The 18,747-nt window shown below is 44.2% G+C and overlaps 1 protein-coding gene across 1 annotated transcript in view; it reads right to left on the bottom strand.

Annotated features, from left to right (window-relative positions):
• Nucleotides 1–18,747, bottom strand: part of MYO7A (myosin VIIA) — a 1,239,317-nt gene that overhangs the window by 936,513 nt on the left and 284,057 nt on the right. Inside the window, exon 2 of the mRNA XM_069640000.1 lies at nt 4,873–4,938. Coding sequence (XP_069496101.1) covers nt 4,873–4,890 — 18 coding nt within the window. The 5' untranslated portion in view covers nt 4,891–4,938. The remainder of the gene's footprint in view (nt 1–4,872; nt 4,939–18,747) is intronic.

Raw genomic sequence — 18,747 nt, forward strand, 5'->3', positions numbered from 1 at the left:
CACAGCTTCAGTTCCGTAAAGTACTGAGGCCCCACTTCTTCAGAGAGAATTTGCACCTTGAAAGACTTGTTCGTGCCTTGAAATAGGTGCATTATAAATGCCATATCATATCAATCTTATCACCCATTATAAATATTAATTGTATCCAAATCCCACCCGAACAGCTCAACCTCCCCATTCCAGTTGCCCCTCTTATATCATCACCTTTCCTCACTACCCTCTCCAATTTGCCCTTCTCTCTAATTCTCCCAAGTATGTTTTTCACAATATTGAATCTTCCCCATCCGCTGTATAGTTCTTCTTTGTCTTATAGAGGGGGTTTATGCTTTGTAAAACACTATACATACATATATAGCTATACACACACACACAGATGCAAACATACATAAGTAAATGACCGTTGCCACTTGAAATCTGTTTTCTCAGAAAATGTCCTTTTGTCTCTTCCCTTGCGCCCCCAACCTGATGCTCCTTCTCTTAGTCATTGCCGGTCCCTTTGCAGCAGGCTAACTCTAAAATCGTAAGTATGCACATCAGCGCCCCCTAGCAAAACTGTGGTCACAGCTTATTACCTAGGACAAATGGATAATCAAGCACACTGTGGCGGACTGACAAAACATCAGAGACAAATCATGAAGTGAATGGTGGGTAAGGGGATATAAGTGTGGGTGGGTAACAGGGAGTAAATAATAGGAGCGTGGGCTTTGGGGGAGACCCCCAAAAATGTATATATAAAATAATTCAATTTGTTTTTACGAAAATACATTTCTGCAAAAAACCCAGCAAAATATTAACTGATGATGTCTCAAAACATAGCTTTTTCAACAACACCTGACCAAGGTCGAATTCCAATGGACGCACATACAGAGGCACAGACCTCAACTCACAGTACTGCACTACTGTTAAAAGATGCCTGCTCAAATGCTGGCTATCCACACAACGCTGTGCTGCTCTCGAGCTAGGCCCGCACTTTAAACAATACAATAAGACATTTATTTAAGAAAAAAAGGCCATGGGGCATATCCCAGGTAGATCAAGTTATTCTAACACCTTGCCAACCTACCCATCCACCACTGTACAGCCTACTCCACACAACCATCCAAGCTTGCAGGGCAGAACTCGTTAACAAGCAACAGCTCCACCACCTCCAACTCTCTGAGGGTCAGACACTTCTCCAAGCAGCGAGCTGAGGTCAGATCTATCTGCTCGGCTGGGGCCTCCCTCTGGAACAGCCTCCCTGCTTCTCTCAAACTTGAGCAGAACCACTTCCAGTTCCGGAACCAACTCAAGATCTTCTTTTTTGCTTCCGCTTTCTCTCTTCCTCTCCCCTGCTGATGCACCTGACTGCTCTGCGCATTGGTCACCTGGTCACCCTGAAGTCGGAGGCCCGGGGCCCCCGATACCACCCCTCTGCCCTCCGTAGTTCATGACGAGACAAAAGGCCAGAAACACCCGCAGCCATCCATCTTATTTTGGACAGATCCCGAGTGCACCAATGATTGACAAATACACTGAAAGGTATCCTCTCAGACAGCCATACAAACCGAATACTATGCAAATATTTCCATGTGTGTGAGAAGAGCTTGTAATCGTGGACAGGGAAGCCTATATGGACAGCCTCGACTGTGCACCAAAAAGCCATGTACTGATGTTATTAGTGACACCACGACATAGCAGCGTTAGACATGAAGCACATGTGCAGTCTGCATTGCACCACATAAACACACACTTGTATACATGAAGAACATGAGCGTACAGTTCTATAGCTAAGAGGACAGATACATAAACATACTGTTAATGCTTTTATTATTTTGTCATTAGCCAAATACAGTAACGCAGAACCGCAAGGCACAAGAGATCCTGAGCAGGCTTGCTGATGCTTGAAGCTAATGTTCGCATGGACATACAGTAGTATATATGCAACCTGGTCGAACCACGACAAGCTTAACCGTAGGGAATGTAGTATAACATGGACAATGTAGAAATCACATTATAAGGTTTAGGAAAATTACAGCAGGCCTCAAATCACTGAGCAGGAGACGAGCAGAGCTGACTAATGCTGCACAGGGAGCAAGACACATGAGACAGGCCCACAGCCAAGGTCAGAGATATAAAGAGACATTCCAATCCCCAGACAACAAAGAGACCAGCTGCAGAGAAACAGAATAAATCCTCATAAATGGGAGCTGCAGCTCATGGTCTCTAAACATGTGATGCAGCTAGACGAGACAATGGATAGTCATCCACGGTGAGAAAGAGAAGCTTAACCCAGCAAATCAGATGCAGACTGCAACAAGTGTTGCTGCCATAAAGAAAGAATGTTCTCATAGGCAAAAGTGGTGTACATAAGTTACAATACAGACACATAATCCTTCACATCACCTTGAAAAGATGTTTAGCGAGCTGAGAAATTGATCGAGTCCCGGGCCTGGGGTCCTCAGCTCTGACCAATCACAGTTTAGTATTCCAGGAGTGGATGGCAAAGGGCAAGAACCAATGGTAACCCCCCTACAATGTAATAGTCTCTTGGGGATGGGACAGGTCAGCCACCTGACATGGGAGGACCAGTAGAATAACACCTATAGGGTCCACTGTAGGTAGTAGAAACTCTCAGGAGCCTATCCCTCCTGGCGAAAGGTTTTCATGGGAAGGGCCCAAGTTATAATACAGGAAGGATAGAAAACCAGCCTGCACACTGTGGAACCTCGAGCTGTACCTGAATCTTGCTGTGTTCGGGTACTGATCCCTGTTGGTTTTATGAGCAAATAAACCACAGTTTGTACTTGCCATCTGACTGAGTCCTCTGTTTTTTTCTGGGGAGGTGTTAGGCCCTCCGAGTCAATGGACCCTCAGCATCGCTCTGGCATACCTATTAGTCCTACCTAACAGCCCTCTGAACTCGGGGCCAAGCTCCTGTATGTCCAGTTGTCCTTGCACTGCCTCTGGGCTACCCAGCACTTAGGGTCTGTATCTGCAACCCTATAGTCCCTTCTCTCTGCACTTATGAGCCACCCACTGGCACTTATGAGCCACCCACTGGGTGCACTTGTGAGTTAACTGCACTTCCCCTTCCCCTCTCCTCTGCACTTGCGCGATCTGAATGACACAATGCCTAGTTAGATCGTTATTTTGTCCTCCCTTTGTTTTCCCCTCCTCGTCTTGTCGCACCTGGAAACACAGGCGCGTTATAAATGCCATATCATAGCATAACCGCACCTGGGGCGTCCCACTGGAAACACAAGCATACAGACAATGGGCACGTCTGATCTACATACCTTAACACCTCAGGTTGAACATCCTGTCATTCTGGCTCTCTACACCAGCGCCAAACATTTCCTCACTCTTACAGGACCTAGCAACAAGAGGCCACTGAAACAGTAGAAACTGTACTTTGCATGACCAGTAGGGTTTAGAAGGAAGTCAGATCTAGGTACTCTGAAACTCTTACAATGGTGATTTCGTACAGTATAAGAGCATGTGAACATATCATTAACAGGGATCTGCAACCTGCGGCTCCCCAGATGTTTTGGACTACAATTCATGGTTCCTTACCATTGGCTATACTGACTACGGCTGAAGGGAGCTGTAGTCCAAAACATCTGAAGCCAAAGTTTGCAAACCCCTGGCATAACATAACATTATCGAAGGACATCAAGCTACCACCCTTTTACTTGTGAGAAAGAAAACATAGAATGTTACTTTGAGGCAAAACCTGCAGCTCTTTGAAGGACTATAGATTGCTTCCTAGTCAAATGAACTGCCAGATACAACAGGAATAATGACAGCTCCATAGACGCTACTCAATGCCTCTGTCTTGGGAGTCCCAGTAGTACTATGCTGGTGCTTCTTTTGTCAGAGACATTACATTCCTTAAGCCCCCACACTTCTAGGGGTAGTTTGAGAACATCTCAAATTCATCATGCAGCAATTAACTACAGTTTATGATGGTTTGTATTCAATTTCCCTCAGGTAAGCTCTCCTTTACCCGGGGACACGTTGGAACTTACTTCTCTCCTTCCATAGGATGCATTGGCTCGTTTCCCATGCTTACTGGAGCTTCATGCATCCAAGCTTCCACAAGACATGCCCCTCTCCTCTTCACCTCATTAGTTTGTCTCCCCTCTATGTCCTTTATTTGGTCCCCCTTTCTCTTTCTCTCCACCTCTTCCCCTTTTCCACTTCTTTGCAGGCTAGCTATACATCCCTGACCGTGGGGGTCGAGGGGTTCGGGGGGGGAGAACACTACATCTCTTTCTGGGCAATCCTAGGAGTTTCTAGAGTACTACAGTGGTATTTTGGCACAACTTTGTAGCATAGCATAATATAACAGATACATCCTTGTCGATAACCTCTGTGGAAATCTGATTATTCAATTTGTACTCATTGATGTGTACATAGGAACACTTCAATAACATTTGATGTGATGTCATGTAATACTTTTATATGATGACTTCCTGTCTCAATACAATAGGAAAAAAGAGAATGAGTGCACATCCTGCCTCAAACACGCAAGTGATACTTGGACATGCAAATACCTGCCACGGGAAGCTTGCACACAATAGCCTCCACTCACTGGTGCAGATTCTAATATTCTTGACACCATTCGTATCTACTCCAGTTTATAATCTATCTTGTGCTGAATTAATTTCACAGCTGTCATGTGAGTTCACCCTATGATTGCACTGGTCTGAGCATTTCATTTGAATGAGCAGTGACATTTAGCAGTCGACTCCTCCGGTTAAGAGTGCAGTACTTCTAAATGTTAATTGCATAGTGCAACACTGCTGTAAGGCCAGCAATGGAAACACGCTATCCTCACAGCTTCATTACTGCAACAGGTAAATTGCAAAATTAAGGGAAATCCATGCGTACCTGCTGCAGAATGACCATCCTTCTTCTTTACAGCCAGAAATGACATCAGCCGCTGCGATCATAAACCTACAAAATATTTGAAAAAACAGCAGAAATGTTAATACTTTCAAGCGCTTAATAATAGAGGATTATGCCTGAAATATGCAACAGTAGTATACAGTGTTTAAAGGTTTGTACACCCAGTAGATAGTAATGTACTCAGGGAATTAAAAGGGAAATATTCATACAAAATATGAATGCTGATGTTAATCCTCAGCCAAACCCAAGATGCATTACAAGGCTTGAAAGGAATATTATAATAGCGTGAACTTTCATAGACTTCCTTTTGGGAACCATCCACTGCCAACATACCAATAGATTCAAGTGCAGCTCCACCCATTGTATTTTGCTCAAAGGACAGCTGATCCTACTTTAGGAACATCTCTTTACTTGGCATTGTAGAATAATCCATATTAGAACCCGGCGAGGGACAATCAGATTAGTAACAATTGATGTGATTGGCCCTCACCAGGTCATTACTAGCCCACAAGGACTTACCTGCTTTGGCCGCGTGCATAGCTGATTGTTCCCTACCTGCGATTGGCTGCCATGGAAAGGGAGAAGGCACTATGTATAGTGCATTTGCTCCATTCAATGGAGCCCATTTTCATTGTTTACTTTTTTATATATCTTTTTGATGGCTGCCATGGAAAGGGAGAAGAGACTTTGTGTGCCATCTCCCCGAAACATGGTGGGCATTTTTTTTTTCTTGAGTTGCGAAACGGTTTCCACGCCATTTCCCAACTCGAGACAAAATACTATTAGTACCCCAGACAGGTAATGCCCCCCTCCTCGCGTTCTATTGCTTTAGTATCAAGTTGGTTAGTACATTTCTTTTAAAGAAATCACTTGTATTGTGTATATAGTTTGACACCTTTAAGGCAAAGGCATTGTTTTATATGGACAGTTTGCTAATAAAACAATTCTTAAGAAAGGAGGATGGGATGGGTAAGGATGATGGTCTGCGCGTGCTCTGCCCACAGCCGCAGCTCCAGAGGTGGCCGTGGCGAGCCACCTCCTGTGGCTAGGCTCTCCTGCAATGGCCAAACACCAGTTTCGAGACAGATCTCTCTAGGTCCTACCAGCGTTTCTCTAGCTCGCTCACCCTGCATGGGATGGTCGCCACAGCATCACATTTTTGCTGGCTGGCCTTCATCAGTTCATTTCACAGGCACAGTGATGTCTTCTAAAACTCCAGACCTATGAGGCATTTTTGTGCAGCCAGACTAGTTATTTCTTACCGTAGCATGGAATTTTAATCTGCCAATCTATAATACAGTAAGCATGAAAAGTGTTTTCACATGTCTAGAGTGGCATATGGTTTAGCAGCCATCCTAGCTATTTCTTACTTTGGCATGTCATTTTGTATTGGGGATCAAGGATAAAACTAGAATGATAATAGTTATTACGTGTCTAGAACGGCCTACACTGTGCAGCCAGTTTGGGCTTGTTTTCCTATTGTGGCATGCCATTTTTCAAGGAATAGCCAAAAGAAGTATGTTCTTACAGGGGAATACTGCCATATATTGGGCGAGCCAGCATGGGCATATTTTCATATAGTATAATACTGGCATTATACACAAGTATAAGTATGTTCTTATATGGGAATTCCGTCATATATTGGTATAGTCAGCATGGAAATGTATGGGCACAGCCAGTGTGGAAATGTATTTATACTGGCATATATAGTGGGCAGAGGCATCATGAAAATGTGCTGGTGACTTGCATCTATTGCATTTTTGGGTTGGAATTCCCCTACAAAATCAATTGCAAACTGCCTAGCTTTTGCATGTTATTGTTTTGCAGTTTATTACAAACATTTAACAGCAGTTCACTGATTTCACCAATTAAGAGTCCTGTCCCAAACTTCATTCACTTCAGCTTTTAACAAAGTCTCATTTAAAAATGTGACAGCCCCAATAGTTAGGGGAATGTTCTCTCCCCTTAATAACAGGTTCAACCAGTCTTCAGCGTCCAAAGTCCCCATATTTTCTAGAAAAGATTTAAGGGTGGGTTGTTCATTGGGCTGTCAAAGCTCTACACGACAGAAAGATGTGGTGCAAGTTTTTCACAGAGCCCCTGACTTTACAAAATCTACATGTTACATCTTTCACTATGCTAGGGAACCTGATGCATAGTATTTCTTCTTTTGTTTTGTGTAGATTCAGTCTTATCCTCATGAACAGATGTCTGAAATATGGGTTGGGATATTTTTCCAAGTATTTCAGGATGTCACTGAAAAGCCTCGTCTCTTCTGATAGATGATAAGAGTTTATGTTAATTTGCCTCTGTATTTGTTGAGATCCTGTCTGCATCCCACATCTTTCTCTTTGGTTTAGTTGGATTACGCATTAAAGCATCTGTTTCGCAGTCAAATCTCCAATTGGCAATTCATTTCTCATTTCCCTTCAGAATTTCAGATTTTATCAGCGCTAGGGTAGGTGCAGGGTTATCCTGAATGCATTTCCCAAAATGAGATAGTGAGATAGAGGCAGTGCCTTCCACTCAGATTGTACTTTCATTGATACCAAATCCATTTCTCTCATCACAATTTGAATTGGGATCGATTTAGGGAGGTATAAAACCCTTTTCCAAAAGGCTCCTTCCATTATTGGCCAGTGTTTCTTTGGAAAAAATAACAGAGCGTCCGACCCACAAATTAGTACAAGCACTATTATTATTGTAGAGGTCCAATAAAGGTATCATAGAATATCGGCAGAACTTTCTCTTTATGATGCTTGCTTGATTAGACAGCATTTTGACCTTCTCCCTTAAGTTGTATGACTCGACACAGCTGCTACTGATACGGACTCCCAGGTATTTATATGATGATACTTGCTCCATTACTGATGGTCCCGTATGCCACGTGAATGATTTGTTCTTCCTTCCTCTTGATGAGTCAAGTAATAAGATCTTAGGTTTCTGGGAGTTTATTTGTAGGTTATTTTAACTCGCATAAGCTTCCAGTCTAGCTAATTGTCATTGAAGACCTATTTCCATATGGTCTAGTAGCACAAGGTTGTCAGCATACAGCCGTCGCCCGACATAGACCCCTCTGATTTTCGGTGGAAGAGATCTTACTGGCTCCATGAATGAGCACAAGTCCAATAAGTACAGATAAAAAATAGTAGGAGCCAAAGGACAACCTTGTTTTATTCCACAGATGTTAGGTACCTCTTCTGTGACGAAGCCTTGTGCATTTAGCCTTACTCTCCAGGTGGTGTTTGGATGCAAGTCCTTGAACTGTTCAACCAAATCTGCTGGACATCCACAGGAGGACAATTTGTACCACAGACATCTTCTATTTGTGGAGTCGAAAACCTTTTATAAGTCAACAAATGCCATATAGATCTTTTGCTTTTTTCAAACTTTCTCTTTCAAGATTGATAAAATCAGGGTGGATGGAGATGTATCAAGACCCTTAACAAAATCAATCTGAAAAGGGGCGCACTTTCCCTGCTTCATGGCCCAGTCATTCAATCTTCTTAGGAGGAGTATTGAGTATAATTTACCAATTACGTCCACCAATGCTTTTGGCCGATAGTTGTTTGGATTGACTCTTGAAGATTGGAATGACAATTCATTGCTTGCTTCCATGATGTTGGCACTGAGCAACTTTCCCTGATGTTATCAAAAATCAGGTAGATTAATTTTGCCCATTTTTCAGGGTTCTGTTTCAGGGTTGCGTTAGTCTTGATCATCCGTTAAACTCCACGGGATTGCTGAATCAGTGCATGCATCTGGCTAGGGTGGTTGTCTGAAAAAAGATCTTTGAAATGTCTTACCCTGGTCTCTTCACCTACCCCATTTGTTTGGGGAGTTTTTTTATTTTTATCAGTGGTCTTGATCAATTTCCAAAATTCCCTAGAGTCCTTCTCACTCAAAGCTCTCCGCATATGTTCTGCGTCATGCTGTAATAGCGTACCTCTGTGCCAAATCAACCAGGACTTGTAGTTATTCCTCAACTTTTTTGCCTATTTAGTACAGTTTAAAGGGTTGGGTTTGAGTTTTTTTGATCTCTCTCCTTAGCTCAGATCTTTTTAACACAAACTGGTTGTCAAAGACATCGGTATGCTTTCTTTGACCAACAGCGTTTCTCATTTGCTTTGGATGAATAATTGGAGGATCGTTGTGTACTCCACTTTTAAGGGTAATGGAACAGAGCCATAGCCTGTATTGTGTTCAAGGTACATCAAGGTACAGTGCTGGACATCTTCTTCTGTCATTTTTAAACAAACAGCTACATTTATTGATTCCATCAATATTGAGAAGTTAGAGCGACGATGTTCCAATTCATCTCTCCAGACCATTTTCAAAAGATTGTGATCACTTTGCATTGATTGTAGGATTTTGAAAGATTCGACCCTCGTAATCCAGGGGCTCGAAACAAATATGTAATCGATTATTGAGCTTGGCTTGTTTCTTTCCCAAGTGGAGCGTTGAGGGATGTCTTGGATAATTTCGCCATTTACCACATGTAGATTTCTATTATCCATTAATTTCACTCACCGCCACCAACTCTTTTCAGAAGGGTTCAATGAAGTTAGGTCATCAGAAATTGGCTTCTCGATTCATCATTCTTTGTAGGGGTATTAATGTAGAATTCCAATAGAGATTACACAAGAGCTTTTAGTTGGATTTTGCTCCTTGGGTTCGGTCGTCGGGAAGTCCGAGGGTCATCCATTGAATAAATTGGCCCATATTAGCAATGCTCACTATTTCGAGGCCCAAGTCCATTCGAATTGCTGTTAGTAGGCCCGCCTGTAGGCGACTCTTTCCTTCCCTTACTGCTGAATTGAAACAAATTTCGAAGCCGTCAAGGCTATGTTTTGCTAAGAGCCAGGTCTCTTGGAAGCAAAGAATGTCAAATGTAGGCCACTTTATGTCTCCGTCTGTTGTGAAATGATGGATGCCTTGTGTGTTCCAGGAGCCAAGCGTCAAGGACTTTCTCTTCCCCTTATCCTTGCGCTAGCAGCTTCCTGTATTTGCTAAGACTACCGGGAGCCATACCCACAATGTTTTCTCTTTTGTTTGGTTTTTTAATTCAGCGCTCCTCACAACCCTTTCTGATCCTTGACAGTTTAATTTCACAGTTATATTCATTATAGAATCCTGGATTCCCCACATGTTTACACCCAAGAAGAGGTCTTCTAGCGAATCTGCAGACAAAAGGTAAGCTTCTGAGTCTCTTAGATTTCATTTTTCCCTCCTTTGCTGGAGACGCTACTGTATTTTGTAAGGTATTCCCACTCTCCAAGGATTCGTCAATTGCTGTAATGTCGAAACCTATCTTCTGCAAGCTCTTAGTCACTGTCAGCAGAAGTTCTTTGACAAGGGTTGAAGTAAAATGGACAAAAACCAGATCCAAATGATATTTTTGGGCACATTCTATCACTGCTAAATCTTTGCTGTTAACTTGCCGTAGGGCCGGCACACAGTGAAAAAGCATCATAACGCTATGTCTGTTCAGAATGAAACTAGCGTCTTGGTCCACAATCTTTTCCAGTCTCAAAAAGCGGAGTGGATCTCTCCTTGGGGGTCATAAATTGGGGGATCCCTTGAACCAATGTAAAGAGTTATAGCAACTATTTGCCTTTTCCACTGGTATGATCCTCTTCCAATTGAGAGCACTTGCACTCTTCTTTTCCATTACGATCAAGTCTTTCACTTTCGAGGAGTACACGCTTGTTTCTTGGCAAGCCAGCTGCGCCTTGGTGTTAAGAGCAGTAGTTTGTTTCAGGTCAGGGGAAATGGGACGAGGGCCCTGTGGCAAAGGAGTATTTAATTGCTTTTCTTGGGTACTCTCCCGATTATTCTCAGCTCAGTGCTTCTTTTCTGCTACGATTCTTTTGTCTGTTAAAGTCAGAAATGTGGGCAAATGCCCAGTTACACCCGTTGAAGTTTTTTCTGCTGGCAGTAGCTGGGCCCTGTTCATGCAATTTGGCACTATGGACCCTTTGTCTTTTACAGTTTCTCCCCGGCAACACAGGAGCACTGCAGCGATCTCGTCGACACGTTCTTCTACTGAATAAAAGGTTTAACAAGATGGTTATGCTGTCGGTTTTCGTTGAATCCTCTTGCGCATTGATGTTATGTTGAGCAAAAGGGTTCTTTCTAGGGATCTGTTGCTGTTTGGAGCAATGTTCAATTTCCGCTGGTTTTTCTACATGAGGGATCAAATGTTTTCGTAAACAAGCTCTTGAATCCTTGGGTGTGACCATAGGCAAATGTTTAGTTCTCTTGGCCAAAGCAGGCTGCGTAGTAACATTTTTCCGTATTTGTGCGAACACTGGATACAATTCTCTGGTCGTCATTTTCTTATTAGAGTGGCCACTACTCCTCGACATTAATCGTGATGGGCGAGTTTGAAATTAGTTCACCTTGGTCTTCTTCAAAGGACTGGTATGACGTCCCTGGAGATTCACATTGGGTCCCAGTGGTCACAGCGTTACCTTGTCTGTTTCCAGAAGCCAATTGAGTTTGATTTCTATGACTTAGTATAGAGCCCTCGATAGGAGGCTCAAGAGCCGTTCTTGGCGTCTCATTCAATGGCCCCAGATTTGAGATATCAAGCTCCTTAGTAAGAGTTCCGGTATTTCTCATAGTCCCGGTACAAAACCCATCTGAATGTTCTTTACGAGTTATGTAACCTTCCAGGAAAATCAATTTAGAGTGCATCCTGGCAACAAGGTTATTTTGATATTTTAGGGTGTCATTAATCGATTCATATAATTTCATAAAGGGTGCCATGGTCATTGTTGGCATGGATATTGGTTTATAAGTGTCACCCTCTTCTTGATGAGTAAACCCTGCATTAGGATGCCTACGATCACCCAACTTTATTTTCCTCTTTCTGGGTTCAGGGGAGCTTGTCGAGGTTGAAGTAAGGGTAGAATCCCGTCTCCCCAGTGAGTTCCTTAGTATCCTGGCCGGTTCATTTCTTCTCTCCTCGATGGAATCCGGGGTGTTTGACCATTGAAGTTTGCTGCCTAACTAAGTTAGGTGTGCTCTCAACACTTCCTGCATCGAATCGGATTGATTTTCAGGGTCGTCTGGGGCAGTTTCCAGTTAATTGTTGCCTTCATTTGACGTGCTCGCCTTAGCACTACTTATGTTTATCAAATTAGGGGCACCCAAATAAATCAGTTCAATCATCTTCTTTACTCTCACATTATCTTTTTTCAACAAATACTCCATCCCCATTGTGTCTGTTTGAGCCAATGCCCTTACCAAATATGCAGTTTGCAGAGTATGGCCCTCTGAGAGCTGTTGGTAGGGGCTAGTATTCCCCAGACCCCCTCCCGTCGAATTAATGGTGGACCCTGGATGCTGTTTTAGATTAACCACTTTACACAGCTTCTTCTTCCTTGTGTGATCTTGGTCACCGTATTGGGTGAGAGGGGGGGATCTTGTGATGTTTCCATTTCCCTTGAGCCCTCTATAAGTTTGGCATCTGTTAGATCGCCTGAGCCCCTCTCACCTCTCCTTGAATCGAGGAATGCTGGACAAGTTTTACTTAGAATGTCAAGTTTTGTAGGGAGACTCAGACCCAGTAGAGTCCCTTCACCCAAGAGGGTTGTCGCATGGGCGTTTAAAAATATTACATTTTCAGGTTCTTGATACGGGGTTAAAGTGACGCCAGACTTCTCTCCCAAGAAATTAATTTTCTCAGCATTGGCATTAACATTAGGCAAGATACTCGGACTGCAAGAGCAAGAGTTAAAATTGGATGTCGGAAACAGTAGTAGCTGAGAGGTCCCACTCTCTGCATCTCCGTCCACTTGTTCACTGCTTCTGCCCTGGGCAGAATTTGAGGCAGCATCAGGGCAGAAATGTGAGTTAGCTTGAGAGACCCCTTCCTCGCCCCTATGGGGTAGTAAGCTGTTTGAATTTAACACAGGTCCCCTGGACCCTTCCGGGACAACATGGATAAGACCTGTAACAACGTGTGAAATTGATCGGATACCGCTAACCAAGTCCACTTCCAGTGCCTCCGGTATAGGAGTCAGAGTCAGTACCATCAACATGATGGGAGGGTCCTCCCCGATACCGACACCCTGTTCGTTTAAGATGATGCATTGTTGTTGCTGTTCCTGGGTATGCACTGCACTCAATACAGCTTCAAGAAGAGGTTGAGCCTTTGCTACGTCAAGCTGATTAAGCCTTGCAAACTGGTCTAGCGCAATAATGTTTGACAATCATTTTGGAGTTGTGGAATTAATATGAGGTGCCAAGGGGACATTTAAGGTGGTTTTACCAGCCATCTGAATGCCAACAGTATCAGCTTCGCCTGACGTGTGCGAGCGGGAGAGGGGGCTTCTAAGCCACCGGGGGCCATCGTCTGGATTGACAGTCACTGTGTCCATACTCTCTTTTATTCTCCCCATATGAACGCAGCTAGAAGTTCTACTGCCTCACCTATACGCTGACGTTCAGTCGCTGGCGGTTGACTGGCAAATGACTGGACTCTGCTGCGGGACTCCGCACAGGTGCTCTGCGCCTCCTAGTGGTTATTATATAGAGATTAAAGGCACAGTAACCCAGTAGAATACAACGCGTTCTACATGGCAGCAGTTTCTACTGTCTTAAAGGTGTGCTGTATAATGCACTATTTTAACTCATTATACAAAGGTTTTCTTAGGAGGAACCCCCTTCCCTCAGCTCCTCTTGGTTGGTTTAGGTTGTCTTGCTAAGGTTGGTTGCTCTGGAGTATGTATGGGTAATATTTATGCCCCTCTAATTACAGAATTCACCAGCCATATCTCTCTCGCTCTCTCCCTCATTACTCCCCCTTATCTCCGCTTCACTCTGTCTCTCCCTTTGATCCTTCTATCTTCCTCTCTCTCTCACCTATTATTTCCTCCTGTCTCTCTCTGCCCGTCACTCCTGCCGATTATTCTCGCTCTCCTCCCTTCTCTCTCTTTCTCTCCTGCTGCCCTCTTCTATTCTCCAATCTCCCCCTCTACACCTGTCTCTGCTCTTTCACTCTCACTCCCAGTTTCTCTTCCAGTCCCTCTCACTCTACCAAGCTCGCATTCTACTCACCCCTTACTCTCACTCTTGCCAATGGCCCACACCCTCCCTCTAGTATCACACGTACTAACACCCACTCTCACAGCAATCATTCCACTATCTCACGCTTTGTACCACTCTCTCAAAATACCTCACTGTCCCTCATTTCCAATATCTCCAAGAAATATTCAGCACTCTGCTCCAACTTCCATCCTCCATCTGTTCTCAGGATCCACCAACTCTCTTCCTGACCCCACCAAACTCTCCTCATCTCTGCTTGGGCGAGCGGGTCTTTAATATGGATCCACCAACTCTCTTCCTGACCTCACCAAACTCCCCTCATCTCTGCTTGGGCGAGCGGGTCTTTAATATGGATCCACCAACTCTCTTCCTGACCTCACCAAACTCCCCTCATCTCTGCTTGGGCGAGCGGGTCTTTAATATGGATCCACCAACTCTCTTCCTGGCCTCACCGAACTCCCCTCATCTCTGCTTGGGAGAGCAGGCTTTTAATATGGATCCACCAACTCTCTTCCTGGCCTCACCGAAATCCCCTCATCTCTGCTTGGGAGAGGGGGGCCTTTAATATCTGCGCTATTTTTCTTTTCTGCCTCTGGCCCCTTCCCATTGCTCCCTACTGTCACCAGATCACTGTGACCAATCTATTGCTATGCTTTCTCCGGGGGCTAGGTTACATTGGCAAAACGTTTGAAATACCTGACTTGACCTGCCCCCTTTTTTGCTTTGGGGGCATATGTGGTGCTTCTGCAGCCTGGTGTCGTTGGCGTCCGTAGTGCGCATTTCCTTCGTTCCTGCAGCCCGGGAAGTTGGTGTTTCTACCAGTAGTCTAGCGGGTGTGTTAAGAGTGAGACTCACACTCAGCCCTACCCCCCCAGGCCCCCCTGTAACCTCTCACAGTGTTCTCCGGCAGTGAAGAGCTGGATACCTGAGGCAGTGGACCTATAAGTAGAAGGAAAGAACTCTGGGCAGACACGAAGCTGGAAGTGATGGTGCGATAGACAGAGCTCCCAATATGAAAAGCATGGCCGCATTTAAGGGGTACTGGGACTGCTCCCCTTCAACCCTCTCACCACACCTCTGGGATAGGACAGGCTCTGGCATGCGCCTTGGTAAACCAACGACCCCAGGTAAAGAGAGGTCCCTGACCATTTTTGATAGAGTCAAGCCCCTGACCTTGTCACACTAATGAGACTCAAACTTGTTCTAATACAATTAATGCAATCGTAAAAACACACACCCAATTGGCTAGAAGTAAGATTGCGGAGTTCCCATGTGTGTTTCTTGTAGAAGTTAAGTCTACAAAAGTTATTTTTGCAAGTCTGAATTTTCAAATGAATTGTTGGATCAAAAAATAAAAATCTAGGGGTCGGTTCAAATTTCCCAACCACAGGATAAATATTGAGTTCTCATTAGACTCCAGGGCAGCCAAGTCTCAAGGGCATGAAAGGGTATCTTCATTAGAAACATACACACATATAAGCAGTCTCTTAAATAACCCTAGTAACATCATTATTTCTGCCCATGATGTAAACTGTTGGATGCCTGAGGGCAAACATATAATCTGAAAAATAAACCACTGAGTCAAGTTTGTACCCAGAAATGCCCACTCTGTCCACACCATGGCAACTAAACAGAAGCCACAGTGAAATCACTATTATGGCGGAGTGTGACGAGTGTTCGTGGGTCCATGGTGCTGTGCTGTGAAACCTGCGGTCTATCTACAGTTACTACTAGGAAGTGCTGCCAGTATATTACTTCTGTTCCCTAGCGGAGCGTTGTGGAGTGTGACGAGTGTTCTGTGGGTCTCTGGTGCTGTGCTGTGAAACCTGCGGTCTATCTATAGTTACTACTAGGGAGTGCTGCTGGTATATTACTTCTGCTCCCTAGCGGAGCGTTGTGGAGCGTGACGAGTGTTCTGTGGGTCCCTGGTGCTGTGCTGTGAAACCTGCGGTCTATCTACAGTTACTACTAGGAAGTGCTGCCGGTATATAACTTCCACTCCCTAGCGGAGCATTGTGGAGTGTGACGAGTGTTCTGCGTTCCGTGACTTGTACGACATGTGACCAGCAAGGAAACATCACGGAAATCAGACTAGGTGGTGGGGGTCTTTGTCGTCCCCAGCACCCATATTGCAGTAAGTGACAGTTATTTTGACTGTTCCTGCACCTTATATTCATTATTAATACCCTTATGGCATCAAGGGATTTGCTCCGTGGAACTATTGGTTGCTCTCTGTGTGAGTGCTGTGCCAGGCAGCAAGGGATTCTCTCTTGTAAATTTTGGCCGTGGTGACTGTGTGGTAACAAGGCCTATGCCCTTTGAGCCCCTTGCCTACACAGTGACAATCTGAATAGGCGTTTCATGTGAACAAGTGCACTTGCATGGTTGGCCTATTTCAGGATTTTTTTGAGGAAGGACAGGAGTTTCCTTCCATATCATCCTGACGTAACTGAGTATTGAATTGCTCTACTTTATGGACATTGTTTTGTGGCCGATACACGGTGTGGATGTGGTAATGTTACAAATAAGGCACGCACTTACAATTTGCATAAGGGCAAACCCTACAGTAAAAACGAAACTGCAGCGATTGAGAGTGATAAAAAACAACCCTTAGAGGAGGAGTCTGAGCAGGAAGTAAATGCTGAAGAAAGAGTGGTGGCTTCCCCAATTGTAAAACAACTAGGGGCAAAATGACTTCCTTTAACCAACCCAAGGCCCCTACTAAAGAGGGCCCGAAGGAAGAGTAGAGGTCTCCGTTATTCATGAACCAGTTTCCCAGACCCTTTCAGATTGTGGTACTGTTGCTGATCATTCTCACCTGGACTTGTGCTGTTCTTTACAAGAAGTGGTCCATCTCAGCCAACTGCATCTTCGGAAGGAGCTTTGACTGGTGCAGATATCGTGGACAAAGGAACCGAGACTGACCTCCCGACGACTGTGACACCTATGCAAGCCCACTCCCAAAGACTGTCTGCCTCCCCTAATTTGTTTCATGATACAGAGTTTGTTTCTGGAGGAGAGGTCTAGAATATGAGGAGAGAGTTGGATGGCAGTGATAGTAACAGCAGCACCCATCCTAATTTGCCCAACGAAGCACTTCAATGTGCAGTAAAAATACTGCTGAAACTTTGTGGTGTTATCCATGAAGATCTGAAAAAAAACAAAGTTTCCAACTGAGATCTATTAAGACCTTATTATAGTGTAATGACCATGATTTGAAGCTAATAGAACACGGCGATTAGCCCCCTGAAACAAGTATTGCGAGAAGTGGTTCGGTTGTTGCCGGACCCATGATTAAGAACTACAGCCGAAGTCTCTGGCGGAAGGATCAAGTATCTTCCTGTCTAGAAGGGAAAGGCGGATAGCCAAGCAACAAAGGCTGTGTCTTCTAGAGTCCAAAAAGGATCAAAGTCTGGCTGTAGTATTGCCCCTACCTTCTGATCCTTTAAATTCTATGGCGACCCCAGAAAATGAAGAAAAGTAGGAAGAAGGAGGCTCAACGCAAGAAAAGACAGTCAAATTCTTCAGGAACTCTTACTAGTTGGCTTATCAGAGATGAGGTACCCAGTCATGCCCCTGCCCTCAATGGCTTGGTGGAGGAGGTGTCAGAGGTGTATGACCTCGGTCCCCTAAACTCAGGTTAATATCTAATGGTGGTGCAATGACTGTCCTAAGTGTACCCCTGTTTCCAACCAGACCTCTGCCAGGTCTACAGCTCTGGACGTTAAAGATGAAGCAAATGGACCTAAAGATCTTTACTATTGGCTTTGACTCCGTGGAGAATCCAAAGCCGAGACTTAACCGCCCTGGGCTGTTAACCCCATTGCATAAGATACCACATTTTAGGGTGTTCGATTTTTTGGAACTCCTTGATGGGAAGAAGGATAACATGGGCCAGGGTGCACTGTGCAGTATTTATTTATTTATTTATTTATTTTTTGCCATAGTTTCTTGTGAAACTTTTTTACAAAACCTTTCCTAATTAAAACTTTCGCATTACATCTCATCAAACGGAATTGACCTCAGCACATGTTTGAAATAGATTTTAAAAGTTCCACCATAATGATTCGACATGTCTGGTTACTCGTATCTTTCCACTTCTAAACCTATTAATCTGTCAAAATAATCAATGGTTGCACATATTGACAAATAATTCGTGCCAGCAAGTAGTAAAGACCACCACCGGTATTAGAAACCGCACAAATGATTCGTCAACACATGAATACCTTTAAGAGTCGGGGTTACGTTCTAGACAGTGAGAATCATATGGTTAGTACAGGGACAGCATGTTGCGAAACATGTAAGTGTGCTTTGAAAGCGCCGATAGTTGCAGCTAGAGAAAACGTAATGACTGTCAGGTGTGAATGAGGATGAAAATGCAAAAGGCTGGATATGGCCTAGTGGAATGCTCACTAAGAAAGGAGTCACCATTAAATGAACCTGTAAAACAGCATGCTGGAACACTCATGGTAGTGCCCATTTCTTAGCTAAAACGGTTCATTTAGCGTATTAGCAAATTTGGCTATACTGATGCTACAAGAAACGTGGCTAGTGTCCTCCATTAGCATTGATGGGTATCGTATCTATCAGGAACCCGCACAGCAGAGCCCGCCAGGCAGACCATCACGGGGCTTGGTGATTGGGGCAAAATATGCTCCATGTGATTTTCAAAGGTTCCCTAGAGACCGAAAGGTAATGTTTTGGCAATAGAGTTGGCGTACCTTGAGAATGGCGCTCCGAAGAGGATCATTTGGACTAAATGTCTATGTCCATCCTGACCAGCGCTGCCTGTTTGATTATATC

The sequence above is a fragment of the Ambystoma mexicanum genome, chromosome 7q (assembly GCF_040938575.1).
Source record: "Ambystoma mexicanum isolate Mex_15411 chromosome 7q, UKY_AmexF1_1, whole genome shotgun sequence".
In the NCBI taxonomy this organism is placed as follows: Eukaryota; Metazoa; Chordata; class Amphibia; order Caudata; family Ambystomatidae; genus Ambystoma; species Ambystoma mexicanum.